Source organism: Aristolochia californica, unplaced genomic scaffold (genome assembly GCF_029961685.1).
Source record: "Aristolochia californica isolate CCGP_79_NKW_82.1479 unplaced genomic scaffold, dmAriCali1.0.hap1 SCAF_16, whole genome shotgun sequence".
NCBI classification, from domain to species: Eukaryota; Viridiplantae; Streptophyta; class Magnoliopsida; order Piperales; family Aristolochiaceae; genus Aristolochia; species Aristolochia californica.
The window spans coordinates 4,921,327-4,941,707 of record NW_027181837.1 but is presented as its reverse complement, the minus strand read 5'-3'; the positions used below and the strand labels follow the sequence as shown (position 1 = coordinate 4,941,707).

Below are 20,381 nucleotides of genomic sequence, written 5' to 3'. Positions count from 1 at the left end.
CAACTAACCTGACTCGATCATATGAGTTCCAACATGTCTGTCTGTCTGTCTCTCTCTCTCTTTCCTAATGGGCATGAATGGGATAAGTTAGTAAGTTCACTAATTGAATTGGGTCATATGAATTCCAACTTTTTTTTCTCTCCATCTCCTAATGACCATGAATGGGACAAGTTAGTAAGTAACTGAGTCACCCAGCTTGACTGGGTCATATGAGTTCTAACTTGTTTTTTCTCTCTCTCTCTTTCCTAATGGGCATGAATGGGACAAGTTAGTAAGTTCACTAATCAAATCAACTAACCATATGAGTTCCAACATCTCTCTCTCTCTCTCTCTCTCTCTCTCTCTCTCGCTCTCTCTCTCTTTCCTAATGGGCATGAATGGGACAAGTTAGTAAGTTCACTAATTGAACCAACCAACCTGATTTGGTCATATGACTTCCAATTCCTATATGGGTAACATTGATAAGGATTCTTTGTTACACATCACAATATGATACTATAACTAGAGGTTTTACCCATCCATTTATTTGACCTTAAGTGACTCAAGTTATAAGTAGGTTGGATACAAGTTTTTCTCTTGACCTCATTAATAAATGAATTGGGTTTGAGTTTGACACAAGACCCAACATATCCTTGTTTAATTGATAAAAACAACACAAAATAGAGCAAAAAAAAAAAATGGTGTGATTTTTTATATTTAAATTGGACTTGAAACTATGATCTTTATTTTTTTACTAATTAAAATAATTTATTTACTAATAGTTTTTTAAATATCATATCTTTTAATTATAATTTTTTTGAAAATTTATATACTTTATACTTTATCTGTAATTAAATGGATTGGATTAGTATTTGAATAAAAGTATTGATCCGCACTTAATATGGATTAGTATGTGGATATGTCATAAATAAAACCCGATTCAAACTGATCTTATTATCAAATTAAAGTTGATTAGATCGGATCTTAAAATTTTAAACTCAACCCCATATGTCGATACCCGATTTGAGCCAAAAATAATTTATATATAACATATAGTAAATGTGTTTTATATATTTAATCATGTTTTTAGAAATTAGCGATTTATTTAAGTTTTTAAATATCCTTATTGTTCTCTCATGGATGTTTATACTTAAAAAATATTTTCAATTATATTTATAATGGCCAATTTAATGACTTTATTGTAATTAATAAAATTTACTTGGAGCTAATATAATACTTATACAATATTATTATATTTACTCTTCTATGGTGGTCGCTTGTACACGCGCGAGCAGCTTTCAATTCCTTTTTGGAGATCCACTGCTTTTTGTACGAAAAGATACTCGCCTACGACAACCTGATCACGTGCTAAACTACTCTTCCGTCTCTATTGAAAAGACAATTATAACCCCTCTTTAGCTTAGAGTCCGTAGGGCTAAATTAGTCATTCCACTCAATCCACGTAATCATCAGTTTTTTCTTCTTTTCGACCTTTCACGCCTTCTAAAATACTAAAAAATATGAAATTACCGAATACACCCCCTTCTTCTATTAAATTACTGAAACACCCTCAAATTCTGAGCTGGCTTTTTTAATTTTTAATTTTTAATTTCTAAAAGGGCATGTGAAAATGTTAATGATTACACCGTACGTAAGAGAGGATTTCTATAACAACTTTTTTGTAAAAAAATGGACGGAAATACCCTCAATATTTTACTACTTTTAGTATTTTGACCAACGTGAACAGTTGAGATCAGTGGTAGTTTAGTCAAAAATGAAAGTTTTGAATCGATTCCGGTGACATTACAAGGCGCCTGGAGGGGAAAAGTGTCTCGTCTCCTCTGCAAACGGGAACTGCATCGTGCAACTTGGTTTTCTTCTTCTCCTCTTCGTTTACGAGGGCGTTTACTGCCGTCTTGGGGTTCTCAGTGTCTCCTTTGAGGGTAGGAGAGTTGCTGAGAGGGAGAGGAAGAGATGGCTGGAGGGGGAGGCGGACCGAAGCAGGACGACTTCCAGCCACACCCGGTGAAGGAGCAGCTGCCGGGGGTGGAATACTGCTTAACTAGTCCTCCTCATTGGCGTACGTGTTTGTAGCGATTGTGTTCGTTGTGCGCTTCTGGCGTGTATTTGCTTTCTGGGTTCTCGTTTTTGGTTGGCTTGATTGGTTTTTTAGGTGGTTCTGTTGGTTTTGCTTCTCTGCTTACCACCCGTCTGTTGTTTTTTTTTTTTTTTGGGAGGGAATTTGAGACAATTGCGCAATTCGCATAGAAATAGTTGGGTGGGATTTCACTAGTATCTCGTCCTTAGGCAGCACTTGCTTTCGTGATTGCAATTTCAAGACACGGACTTCATCTTAACTTCGCCAGTATTTTCCCCCCAGAAATGTGAAGTAAATTAATCACTCTCCTTTCTTGCAGCTGAAGCATTCGTTCTGGGTTTTCAGCATTATCTGGTAATGCTTGGGACGACTGTTTTGATTCCCTCTACCCTTGTCCCTCAAATGGGCGGCGGTGATGTATGGATTTCTTAGATTTTAAAAGCTTTGTAATGTTTCTTATGTTGCTCATATCTGAGCTTCTTTTCATCGATCAAGGTTTCTTGTTTCAAAATTCTTGCAGGAAGAAAAAGCTAGAGTTATCCAAACCTTACTATTTGTTGCCGGAATAAACACATTGCTTCAATCGTATTTCGGTACGCGTCTTCCCACTGTTATAGGAGGGTCGTACACTTTCGTGGTTCCGACTGTTTCTATTGTACTTGCAAATCGATACAGCAATGTGCTTGATCCGCATCAGGTGCTCCGCTTTTACTGAGTTCACATCCTGGGGTACTCTGCTTTTACGTTTTTCATCTGTTTCACTATAATTTTCTTTGTATATATCAGAGGTTTTTGCAAACAATGAGAGGGATTCAAGGATCTCTTATTGTAGCTTCGAGTTTTCAGATAATCCTTGGCTTTAGTGGCCTGTGGAGAATTGTGGTAAGGTGAGTCTAAATTTACATTAATCCGATTGTTATACATAGAACAGCATTTTGTATTTCTACTTCTGGAGATCTTTTTCAATTTCACGCCTCCTTTTTTGGTTTTCTTCATTAGGTTTTTGAGTCCTCTATCAGCTGTACCTCTTGTTACTCTTGCTGGACTGGGGCTCTATACTTTAGGTTTCCCAGGGGTAAATATTTTAAGATTCGTCCACTTTAGTTCTATCCTTATGTTTTCTGCCTCTATGTCTTAGTGTAAATTCTTTGTAGTTTCTTCTTTCTAGCCGGTGAATTTATCTATTTATTAGGTGGATATCAGTTGTATTAATTGGACCATTTTGTTAACAATTTTCTTGTTCTTGTTCATTCGTAGATGGGAAAATGCATAGAAATTGGATTGCCACAGTTAATCCTACTGGTGATTCTTTCACAGGTGAAATGCTCTGATAGGCTTTGAAGCAATTGCATTTCTTTTGCCTTTTTTTCTGAGCTTCGTGGTGTTTTTTAGAATGTTAAATAAAGATCCTTTTGAGTTTTAAGCCGGAGTTAGTGCATAATAAATTCAGTTAAATATTCATTCAACAATGTTATATGGCAAATACATATCTTTCATGACTTCCGAGTGCTAACATCTTTGTTATTTATGTTTATATGATACCTGCTTTGATTTGTGGTTTCTTGTGGACTTAAAGATACTATTTATAGATGTTAGTGGGAATAATCTCACATTGGTTAATATTATGAAAAGTTATATGGTTTGTAGTTGGAAAAATACTTCCTAAATTGGCTAGTTATTTTGGGAATGACATAGACTCAACTTTTACATTGTATCAAAGTAGATTGTCTACCTTGTTGGACCTAGTTAATCACTCATTTAATTTATACCATTTGAAAGAAAACGGATATGTACTTGGACATTTATTCCTTGAGATTATATATATTACTGTCACTTGCTGATTTAAAGTTCTATTTACCAACATTTTTGCAGTACCTTCCCCATTGCTTCAAAGGGAGGAAAGTCATCTTTGATAGGTCCGCAGTCCTAATGTCAGTTGCAATTGTATGGGTATATGCTCATATTCTGACTGTTGGTGGAGCATATAAGAATAGTCCTCCAAAGACTCAAAATCATTGTCGCACTGATCGTTCTGGTCTCATTGCTGCTGCACCCTGGTTTGGACCGCTTACCAGCTGCTTTTTTTTTTTTCTTCTTTGATCTTTACTTTTCTTAATTTTAATTCCAATTGCTTCTTGTAAATGTCATGTTCCATCTAATCTACTCTTGCTTTAATTTGTGTGAGCTAGAAACCATTAAACAAATTTTACAGAAACGTTTAAATTTACCTTTGTGTGTAAGCCAGTGAATATGGTAACTTTAGACTATGTTCACTTATGTGCAGGATAAGAATTCCATATCCATTTCAATGGGGATCTCCTACATTTAATGCTGGAGAAGCTTTTGCTATGATGGCTGCTTCATTTGCTGCCCTTATTGAGGTAACCGTGAAGTGTAACTTCTCTGAGCTGTTGAGCTGATAAGACCTTGCATCCATTTTTAATCCTTACTTAACAACACATCTTGGGGCTCTAAAACTACCACTGATTTTGGTCATCAACTATCATCAAGTGATCCGTGAAAGCTCACTGGGTTATGTCGTAAGTAGCTTATTGTTGGTTACACTGAGTGAGTCAATTATTTTAAATTTTATCAGTTGAATTATCTTAGATATCATAAAGTGAATGCTTATTCTTGTTAAATATCTAAGGATCAAAACCAACAGGTCATAACTATGTAAGTAGGAATCTCAGAATAACTGAAGTATTGAGCCAGGCCAATCCTTTTTAGGTTCCTCAGAAGTAAATCTACGGAAATAATCATTTCATGTGATAGCATATTTGTTCATTGTCCTTTAGCAGGACCGCGCTAATCCATAAATGTACAATATTATTTATTTTCGAATTCCACTATCTTATTAGGAGCAAATGCATGTTATAAATTTTAGTAATCTGTCTCAAATATCCTACTGTTTAAAGCTAGTAAGGAGAGGCTGTGAGAGAGCCTCTTTTATGATGATAGGTTGATTTTTCATTGATTTGGCAGTCTACAGGCACATTTATTGCAGTTTCAAGATATGCTAGTGCCACTCCAGTACCACCTTCAATACTTAGTCGTGGTGTTGGTTGGCAGGTAACATGATCCATTGTTGGCACATCCAAAACATAGAGTCCATATTTATTTTTATGTCTTAATGTGTTGGTTCCTACGTCAGGGAATTGCAATTTTACTGGATGGAATGTTTGGCACTGTGAATGGCTCCACAGCATCCCCGTGAGTTGTTGAACTGAGTGATTTCAAGAAACAGCATTCAATTATGTAGTATATTGTTTTTCTCTTTAAATTTATATGAAGTATGTCTCTTACATGCATATTCCTGTTTCAGTGAAAATGCAGGGCTCCTTGCTTTGACCAGGGTTGGAAGTCGAACAGTTATTCAGATATCAGCTGGTTTTATGATTTTCTTTTCCATTCTAGGTTGTCTGTTGTTCTTTTTCTTTGTTTCCTTTTCCTGAGCTTAATAGTTCAAAACATAACAAGGTTTTCAAATATTATCTCCTCAACCTTTTCTTACTAATCAGGGAAATTCGGGGCACTGTTTGCTTCAATTCCAATGTCCATTGTGGCTGCATTGTACTGTTTCTTCTTTGCATATGTCGGTAAGTAGTTTTTTTTTTAAAACATTTCCTGTTGGAAGCTTCGACTTCAGGCTTAAAAGCTACAAAGTTTTATGCCAGTGTCAGATATTTTTTGTGTATGTAGATTCTGGATTTTTTTAAGTAGTTATTTCTTTCATTTAATGTGTCCCCGTCCAGGCTTTTATGCTTTCTGAATAAATCTTTTATATTTGTTGAACAAATTTCAGTATCATTGGAGCTTGTAATTCTCCAAAATTTGACTAGAGAACAAATTATGGAGAGAACATTTATGATGGAGTCCAAATTTGAAATAGTAATTTGGCTTACCAGTTGTGGACATATTTATTTTGCTCCAACTTTCAGTGTTTAGGATCTGGCTATTTGGTGAACATAATCATTTTGAAGTGCATTGTGGTTCATTCTTTAGTATTTATATCTAACATGCAGATTATACCTTTTCTATGAATAGCATCTGCTGGACTTGGCTTCCTCCAATTCTGCAATCTCAACAGTTTTAGAACGAAGTTCATATTGGGATTCTCGATCTTCATGGGTTTGTCAGTCCCACAGTACTTCAATGAGTTTGCTGTAGTTGCAGGCTATGGACCTGTCCACACTCGTTCAAGATCGGTATGGTCATATCTAAACATACTTATTTGAATCTTTTAATTCTGTGCGGATTAGTGGCATAGGTTTTCTCCACAATTATTTTAGTGATGTTATTACTTTCTCTTTTGTCAGTTCGACGACATGGTGAATGTGATATTTTCATCACCAGCAACAGTGGCGGCCATTGTCGCATTCTTCCTAGATTGCACCCTCCATCATGGGGACAGTACTGTTCAAAGAGACAGAGGGTGGCATTGGTGGGAGAAGTTCAGGTCTTTCAAGAGTGACACGAGAAGTGAAGAATTCTACTCACTCCCATTCAACCTCAATAAATATTTTCCATCAGTATAATAGGGTGCGTTTACATAAATTACCTCATTGCCTGATGCCCATCAGTAGCAGCAACCGCTGCTAAACATGAATCATATGTCAGAGATACATTGAGAGAAAGCCTGTTGCATCTTAATCTGAGCTTCATACCTCTGAAGATGCTTGGCACAGATCAGCTCATTCATCCATGGAAGTTATAAACATTAGTGCAGCAATATATAAACAAGCCTAAAGCTAGCTTTATACTATACCATTATATGATCTTGTGAAACTAGTGGTGAATGGTTTATGCAAAAAAGTTGTACATCAAATATGAAGTTAATCAAGTTTCTGGAGATGGTAGTGGAAGAGAATGTTGACAGGAGAGTAATTGCTGAGGAAACTTGTCATTGTTCTGTTAACAGTAGTAAACCAGAAATTCGGAAGCCTGATTGTAATTCTTCTTCTATTACAATGCATGCGAGGTGCAGTGTGCTATATGCTTCCTTGTGCTTATGGGTTATGCCGCCAGTCCAGAAATGCACTTTGTATCACAATTCCTTGGTTGTAGTTATGACGGCTGATTCTTGGTTGATGCTTAAGATAACAAGGAAGCTGTAATAAAAAACGAAAGAGAAAACGATTCTTCAGAGACTAGGAGATGGTGGTGAAGAGCACAGCAGGGGCCCTCTGCCCTCCACTGTCTTCATCACAGGAGAGGTTTGACCTCTCCTATTTTTGTTGCCACAAAGGAGAGCGGAAGCCCCACCCTCTGGTTCTGTGCTTCAGGTGGAAAATCCCATAAAACAGTAAGGAGGGAGGGGCCCTCTACCGCTACAATTTTCATTTATAGAGAAGGGAGGGGGGAAGCCTCTCGTCCTCGATATTAGACGGTTTCTCGTTGTAAACAACCCATGTTCCTGTCATAAATAATGGAGGACAAAGGCTCCTGTGAAGAGGGGAAGTGTCTCCACCAATCATTGTCGTGAGGGTGAAAATCTGAATTGTTTTTTCTTGCTGTAAATTTTGGTTTTCGACCTGAAAGTATGATTCACACCGTGGCAATGGTTTCTAATGGTTTCTAAAGGACCAAATGCATAATTTAAGTTGCTAAATCTAGCGTCGTATGCCTCTCAGGATCATCTATATATGGTATCGGATACCAGATTTAGGTTTCTTACCACGAGATCTCAAATGAAAATAGAATGATCCTATTTTTGTGTCACACAGGCGAGGGCAAAAACCTTTCTACTGCTGCTTTCAATAAAAAAAATCCTATTAGAAACAGTGAGGGTAAGAAGAAAATCTCTTCGAAATAAAAGGAAGAAGAGTGCATTATGCATATGCCCATCTCCCCTCTATTCAGATGGAATTTTCTCATCATAAATAACCCCAATTTTTCAGGCATAGAGAAGGGAAGACGGAGGCCACTCCTTCCCCCATCTATTTCCATGAGAATCAAAGGTGAAGGGGCTATCATTTTTCCCTCTCTAGCAGGGGAGAAAAAGGGAGAGAAAGGGTCCTCTGTTCTCTATCTTTATCGGAAACAATGACAAAGAGGAGGGATCTCCTCCCGTCGATCAACTGTGGATGAAAATCTAAAATTTCTTGTTATTTTGGTTTGCAGCCAATATTGGGAAGGATAAGGAAGGGAAGCAAAAAATCCTCTTCCCTTTGTTCCGGCAAGCAATGCCCATAAACAAAGAGGGAGGGGAAATGGGGAAATACCATAAGGGGAAGTGGGAATCCCATCAGTAACGTAGGGGTAGGGAAAAATCCCATAAAAAAAACCAAGGAAGGAAAAATCGCAAAGAAAGAAATACGGAAAGGAAAGATCCCATTAGAAACAAAGGAGGAGAGGTATTTTTCTGAGTCGAGAGCGGATGTTGCAGGCTTTTCTCCAATGTCTCGGACGGAATTTCTCACCGTAAGCAACCCTCATTTCCCTGCCATAGAGAAGGGAGGGTGGAAGTGGAAGCACATTTCCCCCTCAAGAGGAAATCTGCAAGAAAACCAGGCCTTACTGATGGATCGCAGTCGCAGAGAATGAGATTAATGGAAATTAAGGCGTCAATCATTACCGACCAATATAATCTTCCTTGCCGCCGTGCACAATTGTAGGAAGATTTTCCGTTTTTAGACATCAAGTGGGGCCCACTACTCTTTCTAAAACTTAAAAAAACAATTGACAACGATCCAGAGGTGAATTCCCTGGGACCACCCAAATTTTGGTTCTATGTTGTGGGGCCCTATCATGTGTTCACGGTTTGATCACTCGTGGATTCCCTGCGGAGTAGATCTGCCTGTGTACGATAGGTCCCACAGGATCTACGGACGCGATGGACCGGATGCGCAGGTTCACGCCGTCGTCTGTTAGGTGACATGCGGTGGGTTGTTAAACGAAGTTGTGGTGTAATCCCAGACATTCTCTTTTTCTCTCGCTTTCCACACGTGTACAATCTTAGAAGCTTCCCTCCCACTCGTGTTTGCACCTTCAGGATTTGGTTTCACTGTGATAACACGTGTAATGTGGAGATGAGGTGACGTTTGCTTCAGAAGATGTGAAAGTGGCCCCACACGTAGACTGGGGGAATCTCTCGGCTTTCATGAGGGCCCACCTTGTCAAAGCCACGTCACCATTGACAGGTTCGAGGAGAGAGACCTGTAAACACGGGTTGGCTTCTGGTTACTCTCAGGGTTGGGTGGGTTGGCGTGTATAAAACCCGAAAAATAAAGCGTCGCCTCATGAAGAGTAGGAAACGGGCCCCACATTCTCTTCGTTCTTTCTCGCTCTGGTTGTCCTTTTCTCGTCATCATACGCTTCTTCTGTCGAGCAGGTTGGTTTGGCAGACCTGCAGAGCTTCCTGCATTTACGCTTCCTTCAGATAAGGTCTCCCTTCCTCTTTTTCTCCTCTGCAGCCGTAGATACTATTCTAAGAATCTAACAAGCGGTTCAGACAGGACTTGTCCAATTAATTTCAGGTCCCCCTCCCGGGAAGAATTCAACTTTTTTTTTCTGTGAATTTCGGTCGTCAGTGGAGGGGACGAAGCAGGTGATTGTGAAGATCGTGGCTTAGGGGGGGGGGGGGGGGGGGGGGGGGAGTGAGTTTTTTAAGGGAGGACAAGAGATCTGAAATCTTGGGTATGGGAAACTGTCAAGCGGCGGAGGCGGCAACCGTGGTCATCCAACATCGCGGTGGGACGGTGGAGCGAATTTACTGGTCGTTGTCTGCTAACGAGGTCATGAGTGCGAACCCCGAGCACTACGTCGCCGCCGTGACCGCGGCCGTGTCCACTAACGGGATGCCGGTGAAGCAGCTGAAGCTTCTTCGACCGGATGATACTTTACATATTGGCCATGTTTATCGTCTCATCAGCTTCGAAGGTGTGTGAACTGGGAACAGTAAACTCGACTTCCTGTTTGTTTTCACTTTTAATGTCCTTTTCGACTCTTTTATGTGTTCGATACTCAACAGTTCCATCTTTCTCTGTTTCTTCCTGTGCAGAGGTGTTGAAGGAATTTTCAGGAAAGAAGTACACAAAACTGAGCAAGCTGCTGTCTATGCAGAGGTCAATTGGCAACAGTCAAGGTAAGGAGGGCCGAGCGGGAGGAGTAGCTGGTGGTGGAGGACGATCGAGTCCGAGGGAGAGGAAACCAGAAAAGGTGAACTAGATTCTTCATTGACGTGAAGCTCCACATTCATGGATTTGTTTTTAAATTTTCCCCCACTGTTAACAGTGGAGAGAGTGCTCGACTTCTGCGGATGTGATATTCGTGCGAGTGGATGGAGCCTTCGTTTCCCTGTTCTCTTCTGTCCACTGCGGTCATCTTCTCTTTCGAGTTGTTCGATGCATATATTTTTGCAGGGGAATCCCCTAGAAAGGCAAAACTTTGTCAGCTCGTCTGGTTTCTCGATTTACTCATCTCAAATTTCCCAGTGCTTTCCTGTCCTGCTTCTCCTCCTCGACACGAAGTTCGGGGAATCGACGAGACCCGAGTTTCAGTCATCTGAAACTGATGGACTCTGAAATGATTCCCCAGAACGCGACTAACTGTATTAAGTATTAAACCGAAGCTTGTTTAATGTCCGGAATTTAGTTCTTCGTCCGCCCAAGCCCTCCCTCTCTTGAGCTCTCGATTCCTTGTCATTCATTGAAGATCCAGAAACAAGTAGGTGTATATCCACAGAAAAGAGAACCAGAATCTCAGAAGGCAGAGATTATGGTATGATGGAGTGAATGAGTAGGAAGGAACCCAGAATGATTTGCTCTCTTTTTCGCAGGTAGAGCAGGGGGAGGTGTGCCGAGTGGGAACGGCAAGGGGAAGCGGAGGCGTTTCCAGTGGGAGGCAAAGACAGTGGAAGCCAGCCTTACAAAGCATTGCAGAGGTTGGGAGCTGAGCCTTCCCTCCGTCGCCGAAAGAAGGCAATCTCCGTTCTCACATTCTTTCCTCCTTGCGGCAAAATAAAAAAGAAGCAGCTCTTTTATTATTTCTCTGTTCTTTCTGTTAAACACTTTTTAGAATTGAGGACGACCTGTGACTGATTTCTGGTGTATTTTTACTTACAAAATGCGATCTTTATCCTGTACCGTTTTCCGTTCATCTTCTTCCTTGTTCTTCTTCCGTTGTCGGTGATTAAAGCTATACGTAACTTCTACACGCATCCTGTGTTGCATCTTGGCGTGCTCGGATGAATCTTATCTTGTTCTGGAAAAAGAATTGCCGCCTCCATTTTCGCACGCTAATCTGAACAGACTCTGGGTCTCTGTCCCTGACTTTGTATCCATTAGTAATCAATCGCTGGAGATACCAGTGAAGTAGCGATGAATCTCTGAGTCCGGTTTCTTCTCCCTTAACCAGAAGGGAAATAGCTTCACCATGAGACCCAACTAGTTCAAGTTCGTAACTAAAATATATCCCTTCTCCCGTTCTTTGCACATCCATGGCCGTCCTCACGGAAAGAGACCCAAAAACCCGAAACCCCTCTTGCAGAAGTGCGTTCCTCTTGATACCTCCACCACCCTTGGTCGAATCACCATGATTGAGCTGGGAAAAGCAAAAGAAAGCCAGGAGAGGATACCAAAAGTTGAAGCATTCATGATGAATCTTTCTTTGTCTTATTAGTTTAATCTGCTCTTTGTTTCGTGAGACGAACATGATTGAAATCTACAGGAGGGGACGTGAATAAAATATTGGCATGAGAGAGATGAGAAAGCTAACGAATGCTGGAGATACCAATTGATGGGATTGAAGATCTGTTTCTTCCATGCATTCCTGCTGTTCATAAAACTTTCCAAAAAGGATTAAACTCTGTACTAATAAACGATTTTGAAGTGAAGACAGAGACATCCCTTCATCTGCATCAAATCCATTTGATCCATTAAAACAATTGCCATTGGAGTAGGTGCTTCTGATGCAAACTAAGTCCCACTAGATTGGGGAGATCTATTGGGTAAAGCCAATAGTGAACTAGATTGAAGAAGAAGAAGACAACCTTTAAGAGACTTTTTGTGCTGTAATAAAAAAAACAATTTTTTGTTGAAAGAATTTTCTATAGAAAAAAATCAATTTGAATGGTATTTTCGCGCTTATTTTGCCATAGGAAACAAAAGAAAAATTAATTATGGTGTATGTACGTAATACTAGAAATAATTTTCCTAAATAATATAAAAAATATATATTTCTAAATAATATATAAAAAAACAATTTAGTGTTTCATCCTTTTCTTATAATTTAGTAGTAAAGCAATATGAAGCTTGTTTTCTTATCCTTTTTAATATTTTTTAAAGGTAAGAGGAATCAAGAAGAATTAATAAAAAAAATGTATTTCTTGAAAAATGGCACAAATATTGACAGTGACATTTTTCCTAATTTATGTTAAACACCTAACCAATACTACCTAAAAGACCGGCCTGTTAGGAGCAGAAGACATAAGTACTTAACCCAGGACCACAACATCACACTCGCCCTTAAGAGCCGACGACCACAGCGGCTTAACACATAGCGACGAGGGACTTAGCCTAACCGGGAAACCCTGCATTCCGGGGTTCGTGATCACCCGCGTCCGTTGGGATCGAACTCGGGATGTAGTACTAGCTTTGATACCAAATATTAAATATCTAACTAATACTACCTAAAAGACCGGCCTGTTAGGAGCGAAAGGCATAGGTACTTAACCCAGTACCACAACAATTTCCTTTTGGCACAGGCAATTGCAACTCAATTTGTCCTCTTCCATACCTTTATTTTCAAAAAAATTCACAATTATGGAAAACAAACCTAATACTTTTGAAAATGGATATAATTTTTAGCTGGTTAAGAAAGAAAAAAAAAACAAATACATTTATAGTGAAGGTTGGTTGCACTCACCTTTCTATTTTATTTGAAAAGCAAAAGTATTTATAAAATCGACATAGGTTGTCTGACTTATTTTCAGCTCTAGAATCTTTTCAAATTGTCACAATAATTATAAAAAAATAGAAAAAAGTTTGAAATCAACATCAAGACATATTGGTGAGAATAGTAATAATTGATATTTAAACCATTAAATTTAGATGTAATCTTTGAATTAAAATTGGGTAGCTCTAACAAACATGGACATGACTCCATTTTTTTTCTTCCTTTTCCAAACTAGAAGATATCATAATTTGGAAAATATGAATTAAATCTTTTAAAAGGTCAAATTTATTTCTAAAAACATTGTTAAATTTGATTCGATTCCAAATAGGGCTACAAATTTATCATACTTCCAAGTCTATAACCAAAACCCTAGTAATATTAAATCTATAAGGGTACATTTTTTTCTTCCTAGTTATTAAATTTCAAAATGATACTACTATTACTCCAAAGAGGGTACACAATAATAGAAGGGGCCCCTCCTTGAAAAGGGTTCGTCTCCATTTGATTCAAAAGAAAGGACTTCTCTTCCCTTATTTGCCTATTAGTACCAAGATGTTAGGAGGGTACTTCCCCTATGAGGGTGCATAGTAGGAGAAGGGCCACGTCCTGAAAAGGGGCTTGTCTCCATTTGATTCAAAAGAAAGGACTTTTCTTCCCTTATTTGCCTACTGGTACCAAGATGTTAGGAGGGTACTTCCCCTATGAGGGTGCACAATAGGCCTGCCTTTCACCATGCATTAAGATGGATCACTTTTTTCTCTTTTTTTTGTGCTAAATTATAAAATTGTGAATCAACACGATGACTCTCATTTTATGCATTAAAAATTAACTAAATCAATCCCTTCACCACTATTCGCATTGTTCTTAGCCTTATCGTAAGTCATGGCTTCGATAACTTGATGTCAATAATGTATTTATCTAAGGTACCCTATCTGAAGATGCCTTTATGGTACAACCACGGGGCTTCATTGATTGTAATCATCCCCATCATGTATGCAAACTTCACAACGTTATATACAGTCTCAAACAAACTCCGTGTGTTTATTATCATGAGTTGAGCCAGTTTCTCATCATCTTTGGTAGACTCCTCTCCCTTTATCTCTCACACAGGTACTATTGTGCTTTATATCCTGGTCTATGTGGATGATATTATTATTATAGGAAACAACGATGATTTCACTTCAACAATTATCTTTCTTGTTTACCTAGGTCGCAATCCTATCACTTGGACTTCTAAGAAGCAACACACTATGGCTCAATCCTCTACTAAAATCTGTTGCAACAACTATAGCTGAGATCCGTTGGATTTGTTATCTTCTCAACAAACTTTATTATGACAATGTTGATGCTATAAATCTGTGCTCCAATCCAATCTTTACTTGCACCTGAAATATGTAACTTTGGATTATCACTTTATTCAAGAACAAGTTCATAGATATGTTTTTCAGGTTACTCATGTCTTCTTTGTTGATCAGTTAACAGATGCTCTCACCAAAGCGCTTCCACGAACTTGCTTCATCTTCTTGAATACTAAAATTGGACTCTCTCCTCGGAGCTCCATCTTGCGGGGAGATGATAGTGATAACAATTATCCGTTATCTCTATGATAACACTTATCATGTAGATAACCCTTATCATGTAATCTGTCGATAATACTTATCTAGTAAATTTGTACCCCATAAATACCTATGAATCATTAATATAAATAACCGCAAATTTCTTCCTTTCTTCCGATTCTTCAACAATAATTGCAAGTAGATTTGCATGCATCAAAATATCTCGAAACATAACTGATGGAAAAACGAGAGAAAACATGACACCACCGTGATAAAGAAAAATCTGGGCAAAGGACGAATGGATGCCGAAGAGACTCCACATTATGGGAGTAGACATACATAGGTGTTAAGAGTCCACCAGACCCCCCTTGAGAAGACAGACTCGAGTGAGAACCCTACCCTTAACACAAATCCATATGAAACTCGCCACTTCAGGTAAAGTAGGCCAACAGCTGAGCCTCATCCAATGGGGACCCTCCAACGCCAGAAATTTTCCAACAGCTGAGCCTCAAATGAGAATGGAAAAGGAGCTCGCTACGGCAAAACCCCTGTCGTCTCTTCCGTTTCATGTTGGTCACGGTTTTGACCTCCACCGTCTGAAGCCTGGGCACCCATTAGTACCGGCCTTCTTCTTGTTGCCTTCTTGATTTATGGGATGCAAGATAATAGCTTTGATTAGGTGTGGCAGCATTTGCCCGCTTTTGCGTCTTTTGATGGAGCTACAATGGCGGATCTTGACTTGCTTTACCACATGCTTTAAGCAGTCATCAATCGTCACTTTATGCATTTGCAAGTAGACTAGATTGCTTTACATAACACCTTGAATAAGGTGTGCATATGCTGGTTTAAATCTAGAGAAGAGTGAATATTTGTAAACATGTTTTATATTACAATCTTTGCCAATAAATGACTGTGATATATTTGCTTGGTTCTGTGTGTTCCTGCATAATTCTGTCTTTGGAATTTCAATCTTGCTCGGTTTAGAATTCTGCAAGAACCAACCCCAGCCGACAGTGCTCTCCAATCTGTCTCATTTGATTTCAGCTGCTCTTTTCCATTTAATTATTGAACTGCATTGTGAGTATGCCCTTAGTTCGAGTCTAAAATTTCTCTGTTTCTTAATGCTTGGAGAATTTGGATGGAGATCAATTCAAATGCTGGAACTCTTAGTCTAGCAGCTATGTTCAGCTTATTTTTGTTATTTTATTAAGTGACAGAAGAATTATGTTGAAAGTAAAGTTTAGAATGTCATATTCTTACATTTTACCCAATGTGGAATGCTTTAAACAGGCATTTATATACAAATGACACCAGATCTGTCTCAAGTTAGCTACAGTTCTGGTTCATCTGTCAGTAGTCTCTCATTTTCATGTCTGGTTTGATAGGAGGGAAACTATGAGTGTTGAAGTGGCTGGCATAAGAGGGGTAAGGGTGTGTGAACAATTGGCAAGAGACAAATTCCTAATGCATTCAATAAGTTGAGTTAGTGATTGCAGAAGGATTAGCATTACTTTCTATAACAAGTGATGAGAGTGCTGTCCAATGTGCCTCACAAATGGAAGAAAGCATTGTCAACCCTCTCTTTCTTAAATACACAATAAACACCCTCAAAGACACAGAGACAAGCATAAATATTTCTTTTTTCAGTTCGTTTGTGGGTTCAGTTTGGTGATTTTACAAACTTCAATTTGGATGAAAATGTAGTTCAAATGGGAATGTATAGCACTCAAAGAGAATAAGTTCAGTTGGCAAAAAGCAAGAGGGTGATGAAGCAGAGAGCATGGAATTACCCAGTAAATCTATTTCTCACATGTTATGTAAGACACTCTCTGTTGGAATTATGGTTTCAAATATATAATTTATAAAATAAAATTACCATGATATTAGAGGCATGGGGCCCACTTCTAGATGTTATCATTGAATGTTCAGTACAGGGAATAATGGCCAGCACATCCCCCTGTAGAGGTAGATTCATTGGGTGCATTGACTGGACACATCCCTTGGGCATAAGGAGATGTATCTCTCTTGAGGGGATGTATCCTTATGAATAGTCATAAGTGCCACACCCTTTGGAAATCTATAAATTCCTCCATGGTCTTACAAGTGAGGCTAAGGCTATTTGCACACCCAATCTGGCTGAACGGGAGCAAGCTTATCACTTGTAAACGAATTATCAAGGGTTATCTTGTGCACTTCAAGTTCTATTTATATTCTTCAAGATGAAAGGTACGCTCTCTTTATTCTTCTTATTTCAATTCTATGATATATGTATGACTTTCATGATAATGGAATTGTGGAGGATTTAATATCTATTTTCTATGATGTTTATATTATTATTAGACATTAAGTCTAACAAATACAAGTGAATAATGCCTCTGCTGGTATCATAGAGATAGATTATAGGTTTCAATATTTTTCCATAATTGTTTTTTGATTTTTTGGCTATTTATTTGTGAATGGAAATAAGCCTAAGCCTAGTTTAGGCTTATTGGGTTCTGACGCCGCTGGCGGGCCTGCTGGTGCTGGCTACTATGCGTGGGCCTGCTGCGCGGGCTACTGTGAGCGGACTTGCTACGCGAGCTATTGTGCGCAGGCTGCTGTGCGGGTTACTGTCCACGGGCCTGCAGGCTTGTGCGGTCAAGGTCGGTAATGACCCAGAACCATGAACCAAACCGGGTTCTTACTAATATAATGAACCAGAATGTGTTTTAAGGGTTTATTTTCGTTATCACAAAAGAGAGGAATAGGTCGCTCCACACAGTCTACCACTAGAAGACTTCGCAAGAATTTGCAAAGATAAACAACCTTCCTTGTAGTTAAGTTCATAGCCACATATTCTGCCTCCATGGTTGATTGTGCGACACAGTCTTGCTTCTTGTTTTTCCAAGAAATGGTACCTCCTCCAAACATAAAGATAAAACCAGAAGTAGACTTTCGGGTATCAACACATCCTTGATAATCTGAGTCAGAATAACCAACCAAATCCAACTTATCCGCTTGATAAGTCAAAGCATATGACTTTGTTCTTTTTAGATAGCGCATTACCCATTTTACCCCTTCTTAGTGAGTGAAACCTGGATTAGCCTGAAACCGACTATGAATCCCAACAGCATAAGCAAGATCAGGTCTTGTACATATAAGAGCATACATAAAACTCCCCACAGCAGAAGTGTATGGATACTTAGATTCGTCCAACTTATCTTTGAGGCGAGAAGGACAATCCACATGGCTCATCTTTTTAGTGCTATCATAAGGTACTTTACCTTGTATACTGTTAGACATGTGAAACCGATCTAGAAGAGTGTCGATATACTTCTCTTGAGACAAACTCAATTTTCGCAAAGATCTATCCCGTAGAATTTTAATGCCAAGAATATACGAAGCTTCCCCAAGGTCTTTCATATCAAATGTCTGAAATAACCATGTCTTTATACCTTGGAGTAACTGAATATCATTCCCGGCTAATAAAATATCATCTACGTATAAAGTAAGAAAAGCAATGCGATCTCCCACTGTTTTTATATAAACACAGTGATCTTCTGGATTCTGAGTAAAACCATACGCTGTAATTGCTTTATTGAACTTGATATTCCATAATCTTGAGGCTTGTTTCAAACCGTAAATAGACTTGTCCAACTTACACACTTTTGCTTCAGTTCTAGATCTAACAAATCCACGTGGTTGTTCCATATAAATCTTCTCATCCAAATTTCCATTTAGAAAAGCAGTCTTAACATCCATTTGGAACAACTCATAGTCATAATATGCTACCAATGCCAAGAGAGCTCGAATAGACTGTATTCTTGCAACAGGAGAGAATGTTTCATCATAATCAATCCCGTATTGTTGAGTAAAACCCTTGGCAACAAGACGAGCTTTGAATCTTTCAACTTTACCTTCAACATTTTTCTTCCTTGTAAAAATCCACTTGCATTTAATGGGCTTAACCGATATAGGAGGATCAACAAGTTTCCAAACTTCATTTTTATACATAGAGTTTATCTCTTCTTCCATTGCCGACTTCCACTTGTCGGAATCCACATCAAGGAGTGCTTCCTCGTAAGTGTCAGGATCAGTAACATCTTCATTCAACCTTGTTCTTTCATAAGTTTCTTCAGCATAGGTATAAAAATCTGAAGATGATAAGAGTTGACTAGGTTTTCTTTCTCTAGTCCCTCTTCGAATATCCATTTGGGTAGAATTCTCTATATTAGAAGGAGATTCAGAAAAAGACATTTCAACACATTCTTCCAAGTGAGACTTCATACCTAAATCTTCATCACAATCAAATTTATCCTCAATGAATTTTACATGTCTACTTTCAATAATCACCTTCTCCTTGGGATCATATAACCTATATCCTTTCAAATGTTCAGAGTACCCAACGAATAAACATCTTCGAGTCTTAGCCTTCAATTTGTCCTTAGGATCAAGTTTTAAAACATGAGCAACACATCCCCATACTTTAAAATGGTTAAGACTAGGATTTTTGCCTGACCATACCTCATAAGGTGTTTTCTCAACCGACTTTGAAGGCATTATATTTGAGATATAGGTAGCTGTCAATAATGCTTCACCCCAAAAGGATATTGGCAAATTTGCAAGTGACATCATAGATCTTACCATCTCTAGTAAGGTTCGATTTCTCCTTTTAGCAATACCATTCTGTTTAGGTGTATAAGGCATGCTAAACATATGGATAATCCCGTTTGACTTGCAAAAATTCAGAGAATAACTCCGAACAATACTCTCCACCTTTGTCGGTGTGCAATGTTTTGATCTTCTTTCCTGTGGCATTTTCTACCTCCAATTTGAAGGTTTTGAAATAATCTAAGGCCTCATTTTTTCTATGCAGTAAATATACTCTTCCATATCTTGAGAAATCATCTATAAATGTGATAAAATACGAATGACCATTACGAGTATTCACATTCATAGGTCCACATATATCAGAATGAATAATATCCAAAACATGAGAACTTCTTGAGCCTTTGGATGGAAAGGGTATCTTTGTCATTTTTCCATATATACAACACTCACAAATAGGAAAATCATTATGTGAAAGATTTTTCAATAATCCTTGTGTCACAAGTCTTGTAATTCTATCTTTGTTTATATGCCCTAGTCGTAAATGTCACAAATACAATTCATTTTCTTTAATATCCGAAGAAGTAGAAATATTGAACACCATATTTCTACTAAGTTGCAATTGGTATAGACCAGAATTTCGAAAGCCTCTCAAAATAACTTTATCATCTTGTAACATAAGAAACTTTCCATTTCCAAAGTAAAATGTAAATCCAAGTTTCTCACGACAAGATACAGATAATCGAATTCTTCTCATAGAAGGAGCATAAAGACAATCTTCTAAATCAAAAAACTTATTATCAACAAGCTTTAGCCAGTAAGTTCCCACGCCTTCCACAATGGCCTTTTCATCATTTCCTATCTTCTTAAAATTCTTTTTCTTCGGCTTCAAAACTACGTTAGCACTAGGTGAAGGTTTATCTAACTCAATAATTGGATTGAGTCTTTCAAACTGGTGGTCGATCATATTAACCAAATCAAATATAGTCCACTTTGTCTTGGACAAAGAATAAAAATCTTGAATATATTTGAGAGATTTGGGTAAAGAGTTGATAATGGTGACCACTTTAGTTTCTTCATCCATTGGTCTACCATGATATTGTAACTCATCTGCCATGGTAAGCATGTCATTTACATGTTTTCCCACATCCGCATTTTCTTCGCATTTGGCACGAGTGAACTTTTGCCATAAGTTATTGATGTGAGTAGACGACTTTTTACCATATTTAACCTCAATCTGGTCGAGAATATCTTTTCTATTAGGG

The 20,381-nt window shown here is 38.4% G+C and overlaps 2 protein-coding genes across 2 annotated transcripts; both read left to right on the top strand.

Annotated features, from left to right (window-relative positions):
* Positions 1 to 1,828: 1,828 nt before the first annotated feature.
* LOC137954023 (nucleobase-ascorbate transporter 6-like) lies at positions 1,829 to 7,071 on the top strand. Its single transcript, XM_068801607.1, has 14 exons — positions 1,829 to 2,059; positions 2,397 to 2,494; positions 2,598 to 2,774; positions 2,864 to 2,964; positions 3,077 to 3,152; positions 3,335 to 3,394; positions 3,950 to 4,134; positions 4,362 to 4,458; positions 5,063 to 5,149; positions 5,232 to 5,290; positions 5,403 to 5,494; positions 5,599 to 5,676; positions 6,125 to 6,285; positions 6,397 to 7,071. The coding sequence occupies exons 1-14, from the start codon at positions 1,954 to 1,956 to the stop codon at positions 6,613 to 6,615; spliced, it is 1,596 nt and encodes a 531-aa protein (XP_068657708.1). The 5' UTR covers positions 1,829 to 1,953; the 3' UTR covers positions 6,616 to 7,071.
* A 2,600-nt stretch (positions 7,072 to 9,671) lies between these two features.
* On the top strand, positions 9,672 to 11,176 carry LOC137953555 (uncharacterized). Its single transcript, XM_068800985.1, has 3 exons — positions 9,672 to 9,958; positions 10,080 to 10,237; positions 10,857 to 11,176. Exons 1-3 carry the CDS (start codon positions 9,718 to 9,720, stop codon positions 10,971 to 10,973), a joined length of 516 nt encoding a protein of 171 aa, XP_068657086.1. The 5' UTR covers positions 9,672 to 9,717; the 3' UTR covers positions 10,974 to 11,176.
* Positions 11,177 to 20,381: the final 9,205 nt, after the last annotated feature.